The sequence below is a fragment of the Eubalaena glacialis genome, chromosome X, assembly GCF_028564815.1.
Source record: "Eubalaena glacialis isolate mEubGla1 chromosome X, mEubGla1.1.hap2.+ XY, whole genome shotgun sequence".
In the NCBI taxonomy this organism is placed as follows: domain Eukaryota; kingdom Metazoa; phylum Chordata; class Mammalia; order Artiodactyla; family Balaenidae; genus Eubalaena; species Eubalaena glacialis.
In genome coordinates, this window is record NC_083736.1 from 108,991,904 (window position 1) to 109,009,757 (window position 17,854).

The 17,854-nt window shown below is 42.2% G+C and overlaps 1 protein-coding gene across 1 annotated transcript in view; it reads right to left on the reverse strand.

The window, feature by feature from the left end:
• KIAA1210 (KIAA1210 ortholog) overlaps positions 1-14,835 on the reverse strand; it is a 29,011-nt gene extending 14,176 nt beyond the window's left edge. Inside the window, exons 1-4 of the mRNA XM_061178210.1 lie at positions 14,808-14,835; positions 8,541-8,709; positions 1,870-1,996; positions 1,453-1,554 (exon numbers count right to left, since the gene is read on the reverse strand). Coding sequence (XP_061034193.1) covers positions 1,453-1,554; positions 1,870-1,996; positions 8,541-8,709; positions 14,808-14,835 — 426 coding nt within the window. The remainder of the gene's footprint in view (positions 1-1,452; positions 1,555-1,869; positions 1,997-8,540; positions 8,710-14,807) is intronic.
• Positions 14,836-17,854: the final 3,019 nt, after the last annotated feature.

A 17,854-nucleotide genomic window follows, 5' to 3' on the forward strand; every position in this document is an offset into this window, starting at 1 on the left:
CGGGGAGTGGGGGATGCATGCATTTATCAGATCAAAACAAAAAATTGGCTCGGTCTTGGTATTTCTAACAAAACCGTATGCCTGGATTTCCTCTCCCGCAATCTCCCAGTTGCTCTGAATGTCACTTAATCCATTAAGAATCCTGCTCCTTCAAGGGACCCAACCATTGGCTAAGTCCGTATTTACCCCAGCTTCTATGCAACACTGCATGTCAGGACCCTTGACTTAATGGTATCAACCACCCTGTCATTTAGGAATGTCACCTTGGCACTTAAGGGAAGTTTCCCACGCAAACATCAATCTGGTTGTTGATGACTCAGCTTCTGTTAACACCCTACTCCATCTTCAGCCCTGTTTCCCAGGGGAGGGACTAAGGGAGCAAACCAAAAGTATGAGGTGTGGGTCCAAACCAGACATTTAAGAAAACTTGTCTTTGGGCTACTGTAGTTTTCCCTGCCCCCTTCATTGTGGGAAGAAATGCCCCTAGAATCTTTTTCTTATCTTTTTTTATTTTAATGGACTATCTCTTCTATAAGAGTCTCTTTGTTTCTGGGACTGAGAGGAGGGAGAGAAGGAGGAGTCCAGGAAACAGTTTTCCCCTTTCTGAATATGAGAAATAACCCCGTGGCATTTGGTCATGTGTACCTGGATTTTTGCCACTGGATGCCAAGGGAGTATAGCTGTGGAGACAAGGGAAAGCTGGTGTTGATGTTTAAAACTGAAGAAGACTGGAAAGTTCATGGAAGTGACTTTTCCTGCTGTAGTGCAAGAGGCCAACGGTCTGCTGACCTAGGGGCTGCTTTACAACCACAAGATCAGCGCTACTGGTGACCATCTCAGTGTTTGTTTCTCCACCCTTCATGGCTAATGTACCCAGCAGAACTTCCACACACAGTATGAAAACCAGAGCGAGAGATAGGGGGTCTTAAGCAGACATGTCAGAAATAAGCCCCAGTTACCTCTTGCCAAATGCAAAATAATCAGCTCTCTAGTGGAGAAGAGTCTGACTGAGCAATGGGTAGGGGTAACTGGAGGTAAGAGACTGTTCTACGTATGTGTTGCATTTTACAGAGACTAAAGATGTACCCTCCTTCCTGTGGAGGCAGGGCCAGAGAAGCTCAACATCTTAGAGATTGGGGTAAGGGAAAGACTATGGGTTTGGAGGTCAACACATCTGGGTCAGAGTTCCAGGTCTACCACTAACTATGTGGGTCAGCTTGAGCAATTTCTTTAATCTCTCTGAATCTTTATTCAATCCTCATGAGCAACCCTTTGAGGTAGATATTAATATTATACCCAATGTTGATGAGGAAAGGAAGGCTTAGAGAGGTTAAGCAATCAGCCCAAAGTCTCAGAGCCAATAAGTAGCAGAGCAAGGATTCAAGTGTAGGTCTATCTGTCCAACTTTGAACAATTCTCCTCGATTACCTCAGTGATCTTGGAGCCTGTTACCTCAGTGATCTTGGTGCCTGCAACCCAGACTCCACTTCTGGGCACAGCCCCATGCGTACTACCAGTCCAAGCTCTAGGCAGAGTTCTAAAATCATGAGATCTCTGTGGAAGAAAGAAAAAACATGGGGGTTGGAATGCCTGCACATTAACAGTGGAATGTCACTGTCATAATACTTAAAGCATTCTTGGGGTGTGTAAAGAGAAGTGAATATGGTGATACCAGCCAACACTGTGTGCCGGGCACTAGGTAAGCACATCATGTATTTATTTGTTCTCTCATTCAGTGTTTCCAACAGTGGGGTAGAATCAGCTGAGAAGCAGGTCCAAATTCCTCCCTCCTTGTTTTTTGACAGGAGAGGAGTCGGGAATGGAAGATGAGTAGTCCAATTAGGCACTGATGCTCGAGTTCACTATTACCTGAAGCAGTCTGCCTCTCTGGACCTCTGGAGAGGGGCATATTCTGCTTCCTGATCTTTCAGACTCACACTCCAACATGAAGATGCTGTCATGGGACAGGGCTTTGTTCCCCATGCTGCTCTTGGCCCTGGACAGGAAGGAAAAAGTCTTATAAAAGCAGCCAAGGGAACCAAAGGAACCAAAGACACATGTATCAATATGTCTATAATATGGCTTACCATAGACACCTCAGAAGCATATGTGCTGACACAGAAAGTTGTCCGTGAGATATAGAGTGAAAAAAATAAAGAATAGTATGGTCCCATTTAATACATATACATATATTACATACATATGTAGTTTGTGTTCATAGAGAAAAGTCTGGAAGGATATCCACCAAATTGTTAGTGGTGGTTCCCTCTGAGGAATGGCACTAGGAACAGGAGGGGTATTTTCATTTTATACTCTATGTACTTCTGCATAATTTTGATTTTTTTAAATGATCAACACGTATCTTTTTTATATAATAGCTTTACTTTTACTGAGATATAGCTTACATACCATACAATTCACCATTGAAAGTATACAGTTCAGTAGTGGCAACACTGTGGAAGGGGAGGGAAGACCCTGAATCTTGCTATTATTAAGATGAGAGTTATAAAAGATCTTTCACACCCAATTTGTGTCTAATGTTTTTGTTTTGATTAAAAATATCAAATATGTGCCCAGATGCTGGATACTTTCATTCACCAGGTCTTTTCCTCTTTCACACAAGGGTTCTGCAATATATTTGTCCTATTTTCAAAGTCATCTTATGCACCCACCCTACCCACCTCCAGCTTGCTAAACCCAGATGGAAACACCTTCTGATTGGGAATGGAACCATGTTGATAAGAATTACATTAGGACAAATCAGGGGAAAGTTAGAAGCAAATGAAAGGCTAAAGGCACAAAACACTCCTTTGGGGATGTGGGAATATATTTCACCTTTTAAAATTTTCAACCAAAGACATCACAAGAAAAGAAAACTACAATATATCTTATGAATATAGATGCAAAAATCTTCAATAAAATACTAGCCATCTGAATCCAGCAACATATAAAAAGAATTATACACTATGACCAAGTAGGACTTGCAAGGAATGCAAGGTTACTTTAATATATGAAAATCAATTAATGTAATATACAATATCAATAGAATAAAAAGAAGAAACCACGTACATGGTCACTTCAATAGATGCAGAAAAAGCATTTGTAGAATCCAACACTTTTTCATGAAAAATACACTCAACCTTGACGGAGAACATCTGTGAGAAGCACACAGTTAATATCATAATGATGAAAGACTGGATGCTTCCTCCCTCGGATCAAGAACAAGACAAGGATGTCTGCTCTCACCACTTCTAGTCTGCATTGTACTGGGTTCTAGCCAGGGAAATTAGGTAAGAAAATGAAATAAAAGGCATCCATACTGGACAGGGAGAAGTGAAATTATCTCTAATCACGGATGACATAATCTTGTGTATAAAACTCCTAAGGAACCCATTAAAAACTACTAGAACTAATCAATGAGTTCAGCAAGGTTGCAGGGTACAAGACCAATATACAAAAATTGATTATATTTCTATATACTTGCAATGAACAATCCAAAAGTGAAATTTAGAAAACACTTCCATTTACAATACCACCAAAAAGAATAAAATATGGATGGACCTAGAGATTATTATGCTAAGTGAAATAAATCAGACAGAGAAAGACAAATACCATATGATCTCACTTACATGTGGAATCTAAAAAACAAAACAAAAAACAAGACAAAACAGAAACAGACTTATAGATACAGACAGCAAACTGGTGGTTGCCAGAGAGGAGGGGAGGTGGGGGGCTGGGCTAAATAGGTGAAGGGGATTAAGAGATACAAACTCCCAGGTATAAAATAAATGTCACGGGGATGTACTATACAACATAAGGAATATAGTCAATAATACTGTAATAATTTTGTGTGGTGACAGATGGCTACTAAACTTATCATGGTGATCATTTCATAATGTTTTTGATCAACTCAGTATGTTGCACACCTGAAACTAACATAATATTGTATGTCAACTATACTTCAATTTAAAATTTTTTATAAAAAAGAATAAAATAGGAATAAATTTAACAAAAGCTGTGTAAAACTTATACTCTGAAAACTATAAAACACTGATGAAAGAAATTAAAGAAGACCTAAATAAATGGAAAGACAACCTATGTTCACAAATTGGAAGACAATCTTGTCAAGAGGGCAATACTCCACAAATTGATCTACAGATTTAATGCAATCTCTTTAGAAATTTCAGCTGCCTTAAATTTTTTTTTGCAGTAATGGACAAGCTGATCTTAAAATTCAAAGCGAAGTGCTAGGGACCACAAATAGCCAAAACAATCTTGAAAACGATGCATAAAGTTGGAGGACTCACACTTGCCAATTTTAAACTTACTACAAAGCTACAGTAATCAAGACAGTGTAGTACTGGCATGATAGACATATAGATCAATGAAATAGAATGGAGAGTCCAGAAATGAACCCATTAATCTATGGTTAACTGATTTGCAAGAAGGGTGCCAAGACCATTCAATTGGGAAAGCATAGTTTTTTTAATAAATGGTGCTGGGACAACTGGATAGCCACATGCAAGAGAATGAAGTTAGACCCTTATTTCATACCATATATAAAAATTAACTCCAAATGGGTCAAAGACCGAAATATAAGAGCCAGAACTCTTAGAAGAAATCATAGGGGTATATCTTCATGACCTGGATTTGGCAATGGATTCTTAGACATGACACCAAAAACTTAAGCAACAAAAGGAAAAAAAACAGATAAATAGATTTCATCAAAATTACAACCTTTTGTACTTCAAAAGACAACCCACATAATGGGAGAAAAACTGTATACCTGATAAGGGACTTGTATCTAGAATATATAAGAAACTCTTACAATTCAATAATAAAAATAAAAAAGAATGAAATTTTGCCATTTGCAGCAACATAATGGACTTGGAGGAGATTATGCTAAGTGAAATAAGTCAGACAGAAAAAGACAAGTACTGTATGATAGCACTTATATGTGGAATCTAAAAACTACAACAAACTAAGAATAAAACAAAAAAGAAGGAGACTCACAGATATAGAAAACAAACTAGTGGTTACCAGTGGGAAGAGGGAAGGTGGAAGGGCAATATAGGGGTAAGGGGGGAAAAGGGTTACTACGGGATTATATGAAATCATGTGTGTGAAACTTTTGAAAATTGTAAAGCACAATAGAATTTAAAGAATCTTTCATTCAAAAAATAAAAAATAAAAATATAGATAACCTAATTAAAAATGGACAAAAGATCTCAATAAACATTCCTCCAAAGAAGGCATACAAATAGCTAACAAACCCATGAAAAGATGCTCAACATCATTAGTCAGCAGGGAAATACAAATTCAAACTATAATGAAATGCCACTTCATACCCACTAGAATGGCTAGAAACAAAACTAAGATAACAAGTATTGGCAAGGTTGTAGAGAAATTGGAAACCCCATACACTGCTGGTGGGAATGTAAAAGAATTCAGACACTTTGGAAAACAGTCTGGTGGTTCCTTGAAAAATTAAACATTAAATTACCATGTGACCCAGCAACCTCACTCCTAGGTATATACCCAAGAGAAATAAAAATGTATCTATCCAAAAACTTATACACAAATCTCCATAGCAGCATGCTTCATAATAGCCAAAAGGTGGAAATAACCCAATATCTGTCAATTGATGAGTGCATAAAGTGTAATATATCCATGCAGTGGAATACAATTCAATTTTTAAAGGAATAAAGTACTGATACATGTTACAACATGGATGACTCTTGAAGACATGCTAAGGGAATCAAGCCAGTCACAAAAGACCATACATTGTATGATTCCATATATATGAAATATCCAGAATAAGCAAATTTATAGAGGCAGAAAGTAGATAAGTGGCCACCTATGATTGGACTGGGGTTAGGCAGGAATGGAGATGGACTGCTAATGGGTACAGGGGTTTTTTAGGAAGGGATGAAAATGTTTTTAAATTAAAGTAATTTTTAATACTTCAAATACTTTTTTTCCATTTATTATCTTTATTACCAAATTATACATGTAGGTTGGCATTTTAAAAAAGAATCTGTAAATGGTAACTAGAGTAGCAGCTCAGGCAGTGTAGGGCTAGCACCCACCTTGTCATTGTGAGCCTGCCTGGCTGAGGGATGAGCACGTGGGATATTTGATTGTGACACACTCCGAGGACAATGTGGTGCTCTGGGGATTAAAATGGCACCCACGCTAAGGTGGCTTGTGGGCCAGCAGGGGAGGAGAGGAGGCAGATGTCTGCCACTTTGAAGTAAAGTCCTACCCACATTTTCCCTAAAACTCTCCTACCCAGGTGACCCTGGTGGTGAAGGTAAGATTCTCTGCTTTATGAAAATAGCAGAAAATTAACGTGACTCTAGAGAAACACAATGGAGTTGTTTCTGATGCAGCACTGGGAGAGCACCTCTACACGTTCGCTCATTATGCACACATACACACTTCCATTCACTGCTTCTCCAAGACCTGCTGGCTCAAATCAGGCTCGAGACCAGTGTAGGATCTGTGACTACCCCACCTCCCCTGCTTTGTGCAGAAAAACTGCAAGGAAATCTTCGGCCATAAGTGGGCTTAGAAACTCTGGCCTTTCCATGCCGTGCATCAGCCAGAGTATAACCATTGAACTGGCTCTCTAGTGTCAAGCCCTCCCTGATCAAAGGATTACATTAGCACCAGCTGTGGTCAGGTTTGTCGGAAACCAAACCTCCTGCCCACTCCCTGGAGGCAAAGAAAAGAAAACACATCCAAAATCCAAATAAAATCTTGGCCTTAATTAAAGGCAATAAAGTGTAGTACACCAGCACCCACGAAAAAATCAAATAGAGGAATGGGATTTGTCCGTTCTATCAGATACAGCTTAAAACACTCTTGGAAATAGATACTGGACCTATTGTACAGCACAGGAGAGGGCTGGCCACAAGTTTTGTTATGATTGATCACTTCAATGGATGAAAAAAGCTGATCTCCCTAACTCCCAAGTGATATTCTCCAGGGTTTCTCCCCTAGCAATTAAGCAAGAGGTTCGGGTCAGGGGTGAACTTCAGGCCTCCTAAGGTATATTCTTAATTAATTTACGCTCCTTGCAAAAAAAAAAAAAAAAAAAAAAAGACCAATCTCAGGTCCTTAGAAAAACACGCTTCCTCATGTATGAACTAGTTCATGCACTTATACTCACTCCCTCTCACTCTCCCTTCCTCCCTTCCTCCCTTCCCCTCACTCTCCCTTCCTCCCATCCCCCACCCCGCCCCAGAGGTGCGCATGCACACACCTTCTTAGTCTGGAGAATACATCAGACTAAGTGGACCATTTTGAAGGCAGAGGCGCAAGTAAAAAGGGGCAAGGTAGAACTTCAGTAGAGACAGCCCTTGCCAATTTGTAGAGACAAAGCAGAATAAACCCAAACTTCCCTCTCCCACCTCACCCTCTGGTTTTTTTGTAGGGCTAGTCATGGTTTTCCTTAGATCTCTAATGCAATGGTCTATAATGGTATGATTTGTGAGGTACGAGGCAAGCCCCTTTGCAAAACCATCTCCCTTGCTAGTAAAGCTATCTGAAATACCTCACGTTCAATGCACTCATTAAGGTCCTTTTTAAGGAGACCTACGTGCTGTTAGTGGGCAGTATAACATGTTTGCTAACTGTCCCATTACCTCCAAGTAAAGCCTTGAGGGAATGGGTAGCAGTACACGTGAGCTCTGTAGGGAGTCCAGGTAAGTCTGGAGTTTAAGGCCAGGGGAACAGACCCAAGTGGAACTCCATAGACAGGAATCCAACTGATCCAGGAACAGCTGCAGGTACTGGGTGTCCAGATTTTCCACAAAAAGATGTGGAAGTTGAGGCTTCAAAGATGAAAATTTGAATAGGAGTGGCAATGGTGGCTGAGAAACAGTCTTCCCCATACCTTCTGTGACCAGTTACAGCATTTCCCCCAGTCTCCTGGGATGGAGGGAGAAATGAATTTGGGTTCTTTGCTTGCTTGCTTTTTTGTTTTTACATTAACACAGTGATTTCACCCTTAGGCCCCAACCCAGCTAGATGGCTTCACTATCTAAGACTTTAATCACGCATTACGAGATCTGGAGTCTGAGGGCTGGGCAAGCAAACCAGATCAAGCTTCCTAAACGACGGAGGCCATCCTGACCTTATGAAAGAGAGTCCTCCAGCTCCTAACTAATGGTAGGCCCCTACATGTCACTGTAGCTGTGACAGCGCAGGTTGCCCTGATCTACCCGCTCCCTCTCACGCAGCACTCTTGGGGGAGGGGGTATGCATTTGTCACGCTCCATCCAACCCACTGAGCTGTGCAGCCCAGACAGCAAACATATATATATATATATATATATATATATATATATATATATATATATATACACACATACATACGCGCACAGGGAAAGGCCTCCAGACCCAGCTCCCACAGGCAGGGAGGCCAAGAGTCCCTGGGACCAAAGGCCCATTGGAGATTTGGCTGCCAAAGGGGGACCTGGATCTAGCTACCTGCCCCTTGCCCCGCCCCCACCCCCCGCCCCACCTGAGCTTACCCAGGCTTGGTTTGTTGACCTTCCCAAACTGGCTTCACAGAAGAGATGTTAATACTGTCACTGGACAAGCTTGGTTTGAGCCTCCTCTTTCCCTGGGCATCTTCAGGCTCTTTTTTCTTCTTCTTGCCAAAAAATCTCTTGAAGCCTTTAAATTTGGATTTCTCCTTTCCTGGAAGTTAGAATTGAAAGTGAGGCAGAGTGTGATGGTGGAAGGGAAGACAGGAGAGGAAACGGCCCTCGTTGCAGGAATGAGCACTAAGATCCCAGAGGCCCTCCAGGTCTCGGCCCTCGGCCCCAGTGGCCACAGCACCTTTCACCTGGTTTGTTCTCTTCTTAGTAACTCACTAACAAAGTATCTGAGTTTCTGGTGAAAGCAGAAGCTCAGATCCCAGCTTGTGGCCTCTGGGCAGCCTCTATTCTGGCTCAACTCACCGTGCGTTCACTTGCCACTCAATTTCAACTATTAACACACACCTCTTTCCTGGTCCTAAGAAGTTCATTCATATGCAGCAATTCTTGAGCCAACATAAGCACTTGGTACCCCGGTCACTGGAGTCATGGTGATCCAGTTGGGGAGCGAAGCTTCCACATGTGACAAACTCTTCAGGACCCTTGGAAATCCCTGCGGGAGCTGGTATTGCCCAACCTGTGCGCTGAAAGGATGCAGACCCAAGGAGTGAGTGCAGTGGGGTTGGTGCAGTCAGGGAAGACGTCCTCAAGGAAGGGATTTATGAGCAAGGGAGAGGGCTGGGAATGGGGAAGAAAGGGCTGCTGGGCAAAGAAGCTCCCTGTGCAAAAGACATGACAAAATCACCTACCAAAGAGTTTTGCAAGGGAGGATGTGTGTGAGTGTGTATGTGTGTGTGTGTGTGTGTGTGTGTGTGTGTGTGTATTATGTGCATTGTGTATGTTCTTCAATTATTACTGATTGGTTCAGATTATCTACAGTGCTGATGCCCTCTGCACATGCAGATAATTGAAAGTTTGCTCTATCATAATAAAAAAATCAGGGCAGCAGTGAGGAATGTGAGCTTTAAATGCTCCTCAGGCTCTGTTTGGGATTTCTTGAGCTTCCTAATAAGCACATATATCTTTATCGGGGCTCAGCAGAAGAGGGGAAAAGGCAGGGGAGTTTGCACTGCATGCTTCAGAGGGAAGGAACCAACTCTTACTGCTTCACATGCAATAATTTACCAACTCGGGTGTCTCATTCCAATTTCCAACAGCCTGGTCTCTGGAAGGCCTCTTGTCAGCACAGCAATGCTGCAGTGGCAGTGAAGGGCCCAGCCAAGGGAATTGCCGACAAGGCTGCCATTAGAAAGACTTAGTGGTGTGATGCAAAGCACCACCCAAGAGTCAGAAAACTCTGGAATCCTGGGCTTGGCTCTGCTATCGATTAGCTCTGTGACCTCGGGTAAGTCACTCAACCTCTCTGGGGCTCAGCTGGAAAATGAGGGGATCACGCTAATCAGCATCTCCCAGAGTATGTTCAGAGGGATACTCATAGGTCTGTTGCATGAAAAGGGGGTCTGCAGTCTCGTCAATCTGGGAAATGCTGATTAAACAGAGTTTAAGGGTGTGCTTTGCAACAAGACTCTTCTGAAACTTCAGCATGCCTGTGTGTATGGTGAAGCGCCAAGAAACGGGGTAACGGTGTTGTCTCTCCCATGCATGTATGCAGAACGTCTGGCAAAACACACTTTGGGAAATGCTGAAGTAGGGCTCCTTCTAGCGCTGAATGCTATGGCCAGTTTGTGTACTGATTAATCCTAGGCCTGCCTATTCGAAAGGTTTCTAAACTTCAAGGACTGCCTTAAGTCCAGTTTCCCACCATCACTACAATTCACGCTCCTCTCTGTACACCTAAAACTTGACTGTCGGCACCACAAGTTTTGCATCTGAATGTTCTCTAGTCTGCGCATTCATTCATTCATTCACCTATTCAATGAACGTTTATTAAGGTCAAGCACTTACTATGTTTTGGGTATCAGTGAGAAAGGAATAAGATACAGTTCTACGTCTTAGCTACTGTCCCTCACATCTAGGCTGTAGGCGGGCCCTCTTTAGCAACTAGCACAGTGCAAAGCACGCAGTGACACTCGAGAGACACCTGAGTCCACTGAGGGGTGCAGAATACCAACACAGCTTGTCACTTCCCTTAAATTGAGATCACTGAGCAGAGCCATCCTTAAGCATCCTATAATTTATACACTGGCCCTTATTGGGGTTGACATAAATTATAAATAATGTGGCAAAGAGCTTGGCATAGGATCTGGCATGTAGTAAATGCTAATAAATGTGAGCTAAAATTAGGGAATCAATAATTGTCTATTAAGACCAGATTCAATTCTATCTGTAGAATTGATCTATCAATTCTATCCATCTACTCTATCTATCTAGCGATAAGGGGAAGAACCCCATATCTATAACTCAATAGTGAACTCTAAAATATACATGATTAGAAGCAGAAGCCAGCACGGGTTGGGGCAATACAAGAAGATGGTAGGGCTGTGTGCTTGGTAATCGTTGCTTAAGTAACTTCAGTTTTGAATGATTTGAGGAATTTCTCATCTACTAGGATGTACCTATATAGATAGGGTCATGGTTAGGATAAACTTGGCAATTCTACCTTGAGATAGACAGAATAAAGAGCAAAGGTACAATAGGAAACATGTTTTCCCAAGCTTCCTTCTTCCATTTTTTAAGGAAAAAAATTAAACTAATTTCTATGCTAATAAATTATTTAAAATGATATTTGACCTCATAGAACCACTGTGAGGATTCAACGTGAAAGTGCTGAAAAGTATACAGGATGGAGTAGGCTGGCTCTAAAGTAATCTCTATTTTGCTCTCCGGCTTTCTTTCTTAATCTTCCCACCCCCAAAGGGTTTCTAAAATCCATGAAATAGTGAGATTTTTATGTAAAATCCTGATTACTATACTATACTAATTACTATAATCAGTTTTTTGCTGGGATGTATTTACCAACTGGACCTCTGGGGGAAATGCCCTTACTTGTAATATTTGCCTACTTCTGTGGTGTAAATCCTCCCATCATGGTCAATTTCAAGCTACTAACATGACATTTAGGGAGAGATGTGCACAGCCTCCCAAGCCAGTGTAAGGTAGCTCCAACACACCACTAAATAACTCCTGCCCAGTGAGGATGAACTGGGCAGTGTCCCCTCACAAACGGGAAGGAGGCTTTGCAGGCACTGCCATTGTTCAAACAGAAGGAATGAGACTTATTGATTCTTGACAGGTGGATCCTCTTCTGGCCTTCTGAAATGAGAACAACTTTCTGCGCAGAGTGTTTGGAAACATAATGATTATCGCCCTTCTTGCTTTGAAATCCCAAAATGGAAGGGAGGAGGGCAAAGCTAGACGATTTGGAGTTGCAAACCTGCTTCTCACAAACCAGCAAAGACAGAGGGGACAGAATCAGTAGGTGGTAGCTCAATCTGTGACACAATCTACAAACACTTAATAACTGAATAAAAACACTTCTAATAAACTTTTCAGGCTGTAAAACTGAATGTACCAAACATAGTCATTGTATGAGCAAACCAAGTTATGCGTTAACACATTTTTATGTTCCTAAACTAACCAAACGACTAGTGACTATAGAACTGTAAAAGGTGTTAAAAATTAAGTATGCATATATTCCAATGTTTCCCTAGTCTTCCATTTTTGCTCGGCAGAAACAACTTATTTTCCCACGAGGATTTAAAATACCTTAAGCAATGCATGTTTCTTTCAACCCTGGCCACTAGGAGGCAAAGAATGTTTCCTTTCCTCCCTCGGGGGTAGCTCTGGGTATAGTGGTGGTATAGCTTTGTTGGTAGGGAGTTGGCGAGACACCAAGAGGTGGGCGGGCTGCCCATGGATCTGGGGCAGTGACTTGAAAACTGGACATAGCCTTACTAAGCAACCCATTGCCAGACATCCAGTTCAGCTGCAAGAGTCCAAGTCTTCAGCCTGCTCTGGCTTAGGAGAGCTCTCCATCCCCAACAGCATCAGACCCCGTGTATGGAGACCCTGGGAGTGAGATACAAAGCTGCGAACTGTCCACGTGCTATGTTACTTTTGAAACCCTAATGGAATCCGAGACACTTGCCATATATTGACTGGTGTAAATTGGCCTTTCAAACTTTCTTTTGCAAAGGGGTGCCTTTAAATTGCCAGCAGCTGGGGCTTCCCTGGTGGCGCAGTGGTTGAGAGTCCGCCTGCCAATGCAGGGGACATGGGTTCGAGCCCTAGTCCGGGAAGATCCCACATGCCATGGAGCAACTAAACCCGTGCACCACAACTACTGAGCCTGCGCTCTGGAGCCCGCGAGCCACAACTACAGAAGCCCTCGTGCCACAACTACTGAAGCCCGTGCGCCTAGAGCCCGTGCTCCGCAACAAGAGAAGCCACCGCAATGAGAAGCCCTCGCACCGCAACGAAGAGTAGCCCCCCCGCTCACCGCAACTAGAGAAAGACCGTGCGCAGCAATGAAGACCCAACGCAGCCAAAAATAAATAGATAGATAAATAAATAAATAAATTTATTTTGAAAAAAAAATTGCCAGCAGCTGAGCCCTGTGTAGGCTGGTTTCCAAAGTTGCTGAAAGTGTAAAGGGTAGATAGTCCTAGACAGCAGGTTTGGGTCAAAACCCACATTTGTATCCAGCAATGTCTATGGAGGTCACCTATACACTGGGTAACTTATGCCACCACAAGGCACAGCAGTGGTGCTCAGTGAGCTGACAGCTGTTTGGACTTCTCCTGTAACAAAGCCATTGACTTCCCTGTCCAAGCCCAAGGACTACATATTCCCAAACAGGCAGTAGCTTTCAACATCCTCATCCACCAAGGGCCTGCAGTGCATCACATACCAGAAAACAGCCCATGGAAGCAGTCCTCTCCCCTTCCCCCAGACAAGAACACACTTAAATCCAATGAAGAGATCATTGCTTTGGGTTGTATATTTGCTTATTTACCATGCACACAGGCAGCCCTTCTGGGTTGAACTTGAGCTTTCAAAATGCATCGCGCATAATGGTGACCTTGTTCTCTTGTGTTGCTGCTTGGAAAGAAGACTCCTCTAACCAGCCTTTCTTCCCTTCAACCTCCCAGCAGCACCTTATTCTCTGGCTGGCAATGACTAATACTAAACATGTACCCAAATGCTTGGTCTCTGTAAGAAAAACATCTTGGGAACAGAGAAAGGGCATTTCCTTACCTCCACTCTTTATCAAGATGCAGCGCATTGACACCTTTTTTTCTAGGCACCTGTCTAGCTCATATCCAAAAAGACAGATCAGTTCATTTGGCAGTTGGGGTTGCCTTGGTGAGGAGGCCTATCATTCATTTATTTATTCATTCATTCATTACAAACTTTTGAGTGTCTAATCACTTTTTCTGAGACCCAATACTGAACAATGGTGACACAGAGATGAAGAGCCAAGCCCTGCCCTCAAAGATCCGTGCACCATGTTCAGATTCCCCAACTCACATCATTAGTGAAGTCAGGCCTCCGGGAAGCCACAAGAAGGTTCCCCTCTCTCTGTCCTTCCAGACCAAGTCTTCTGCACCACACTAAGAAAACTCAGCAAACATTGAAGAACAACCCAGTGAACTGTTAAATTCAGTACTGCCTTTAAATTCAATGGCTCATCTTATGTCTTATGGTTCCTCCCCTTCCCCCCACCTTTTTTAAGTGTCAATAAAGCTTATCATTGTTTAGTGACCTTTGTCTCTCTATTACCCCACTCATGGTCTCCTATCATTCACAGGTGGCACCATAATTTATGCAATGGATAGGTTTTGCAAAAGAAATTTTTGTAAATTGATTCCCATTTAACAGAAGGCTATGGTGGCTTCTTTGTTACTATCCCCCTTTACTCCTCAAATTACAAATTTATCTGTTGGTTAAGTCTGGATTATTATCTACAGCAAAACCTCAGTTGAGTCTCTCAGGTCCTGGCCTGCTCTGATTCTTTTTTTTCTCTGATTAAGCAGAAATACTTCTCCTGCCTCAGTAAATGGAACCTGCTAACCATCCCCAAAGAAGATTGCAGGGCCTAGACAAAACTATTTTGACTATCAGAGTTTGAGATGAAAGAGAAGAGATTAGAAGATGGAAAACTAAATATGGACTGAGTCTAGTGTCATTAGAAATTTGATATGAACTTGTTTTCTTGTGACTTGATTCTTTTTTCTAGGGGTTAAACACATTAAACATATCTAGTTCTAGTTATCAAGATTTTATTGGGTTACTTACCCTCATCACTGGCCTCCAGAACTTCCATACTGCCAGAAATTTCACTTAGTGATTCAGCTATAGTTCAATCACTAAAATAAAATTTAGAGCAAAAAACAAAAAATCATTTACCATCTAGGATATAATACAATCATTTTACCCTACTCCTTATCCTCCAGTTAGATTCTTAAACTATGCAAGAAAAGATATGCAAAGGGAATTGCCATTAGAGAGAATTATTCTTCCTTAAAAAAGACAATGATTCCACATATATGAAATGTCCAGGATAGGCAGACACATAGACACAGAAAGTGCCTTGCTTAGGGCTAGAGGGACAAGGGTGAGTTTTTGAGTGATAGAGGACAGGGTCTCCTTGCTGATGACAATGTTCTAAAATTAATTGTGGTGATGGTTGCACAACTCTGTGAATATATTAAAAAGCATTGAATTGTACACTTTAAATGGGTGAATTGTATAATATGTGAATTGTAGCTCAATAAAGCTGTTACCAAAATATAAAAGACAAATGTACAAAACCTGATCTATTGCTTTGTGTTGGGGCCCATTACATTTGGAGGCCTGTTACTATTCATGGGTATGCCCAGGCAGACAAAATTGTATTGATAAGCCATAAAGAAAAAAATTGAGATATTTGACTACATAAAAATTTTAAACTTTTGGCCAAAACGAGTAAAGAGTCTACAAAAGAATAACAAACGAGGAAGCAATACTTACAACAAATATAGATAAAGGTGCCAATTTTCTTAATTTGTCAAGAGTGCATGTAAATCAATAAATGACCAGCAACTGGATATAAAATGGGGCAAAGGATACCACAGGAAGTTTATAGAAAAAGAAATACATAAAGAAAAGCTCAGTCCTACTCATAATTAAAGAAATGTAAATCAAAGTATCAAGTTAACATGTTTACCTATCAGATTGTCCAAAAGTTTTAATTTTGATGATATTCCATGCTGACAAGGATGAGAAAAATGGACACGCTCATACATTATGAAGCGTAAATTGCTCTCTGAAGAACAATTTCACAGTATCAAAAGTTAAAATACACATACCTTTTGATCCAGTAGCATCACCACTAGAACTTCACCGTGTAGCTATACTCACACTTGTACACAAAAATATATATGCAAGAATGTTTATCACAGCATTGTTTTAAGCAGCCCAAAGTGGGAAACAACCAAAGTGACCATCAAAAGGATAATCCTCCCATGACTCTGATTCTATATCACGGGAGAATTATCTGTCCCTGGGCTCCTTTCCATTAGTGCAGATAATCAACTGAGAGCCTACTGTGCACTTTCAGTCTAGCCTTCTAGCCAGGGAAGCATGTCAGTTGATAATCAAACCTTTATAAATCAATGCTGACATTTCTGATGGGAGTCTGTGGGTGGAGGGGAGGGGGATCTGATGAGCAAGCCCAGAGAAAGGAGCAAGAGCGCTGCGGAGAGGCCAGCAGAGACTGCGCTCATCATAGCTCGCCTTGGGGTCTGGACGTGACTGACTCAAGTACCATCAAGTTGGATTAAGTAGATTCTGGAGCCCCCCTCCCTACACTAGATCTGTCCTGCTCCCAGAAACAGTCAAGCTGCCATTGCTGTTTCATGGATGGGCTCCAGGCCCATCACGTGCTGCCCTCTAGCCGTTAAGCCCCTGATACTTCTCTGGAGCTAGAGAGGGGTGACCACAGGCTCTGAGGTTAAGGTGAATTTGAGAGGTCACCCACTGAGAGTGACTGAGGCCTTGGAAAGCAAAAGCTTCCAAACCACAGGGAGAGCCAGCAGGGTCCTGGTGTCAAGATGGCTTGAGACCCTCTCACTGAGAAGTCCTATGGTTCCCCACAGTGTGTGTTCTTTCTCGCTGCAATGAGTAATAAACCTAGCTTGTTTAACAGCAGGTGTGTTGCAGGTGGGCTTTGGCTGAAAGGTAGTGACACTTTATTCAAGTCACTCAAACTCTATGAGCCAATATCATAATTCTACCTGAAGATGACAACCCCAGGCCCACACAATGCTCACTAATTACCACACACACATATACACACACATACACAAGTTCCATCTGGAGATCTGGACAGAGCAAAGGGGTAGGGGAATTCAGAAGGCCCTCAGAAATTCAGCGGGAGGACAGGAGAATTCCTTGGGCCAGGAACAATTCACATCACTGGTGAGTCCCTGGGCCATCTTAATAAACATGGCAGCACCCCAGCCCCTGCCACTAAGAAAGGCTTCTTAGACACTGGGGAAATAAACTACCTCTGAGCTTTAGAGAAGCCCGTGGAAAAGGAGCCCATTTTCCAAAATGCCAGGTCACAGCAGGCTAACATTGCCCCTGACCCACCACTGTCAGGGGCAGAAGAAGAAAGGGGAATGATAACCAAAGAGAAAAATATGAAAGACAAAGGGAGAACAAAGAAAGAGGGCATCATTGCGGCATCTGCATCCCTGGAGCGCTAATAGAATCATTGGATCTAACTAACTTTTGAATTTAAACTGTCTCAAATTCTTTCTGGCATACTCACCTTGTATGCAGGACTGCAGGCCCTGAGGACAGTAGAACCATTGGCTGGGCTATCTCCTCTTCCAAACCAACCAACCAACAACCACAACAAAACATATAAACCTCCCCGTGATTCGAAATCCTCTTCCTGTTACCACCCATTTCTCTGCCTCTCTTTAAAGCCAAACTCTGAAAGGTTATCTATACTTACTACCTTTATGTCTTCACTTTTATTCTTCTGCACTCTCTCCAGCTGGCCTTCCAAATCCAACTGCTTCCAAACCGCTCCACTAAAACTGCTCTCGTTCCATCCACCCGTCTGTTACTTGACCTCCTGGCAGCGTGTGACACTCCCTCTTTTCTGAATAATTTTATCACTTGCCTTTCTGAACATCACACTCCCTTCATTTTCCTCCTACCTCACTGGCTGTTCCTTCTCAACCTCCCTTGCTGTATCTTTCTCCTCTCCCTGTTTTTGAAATGTTGTAGCATCCGAGGGCTCTACCCTTGGCCCTTTTCTTTATCTACAGTCATTTCATAGACCAGCGCCA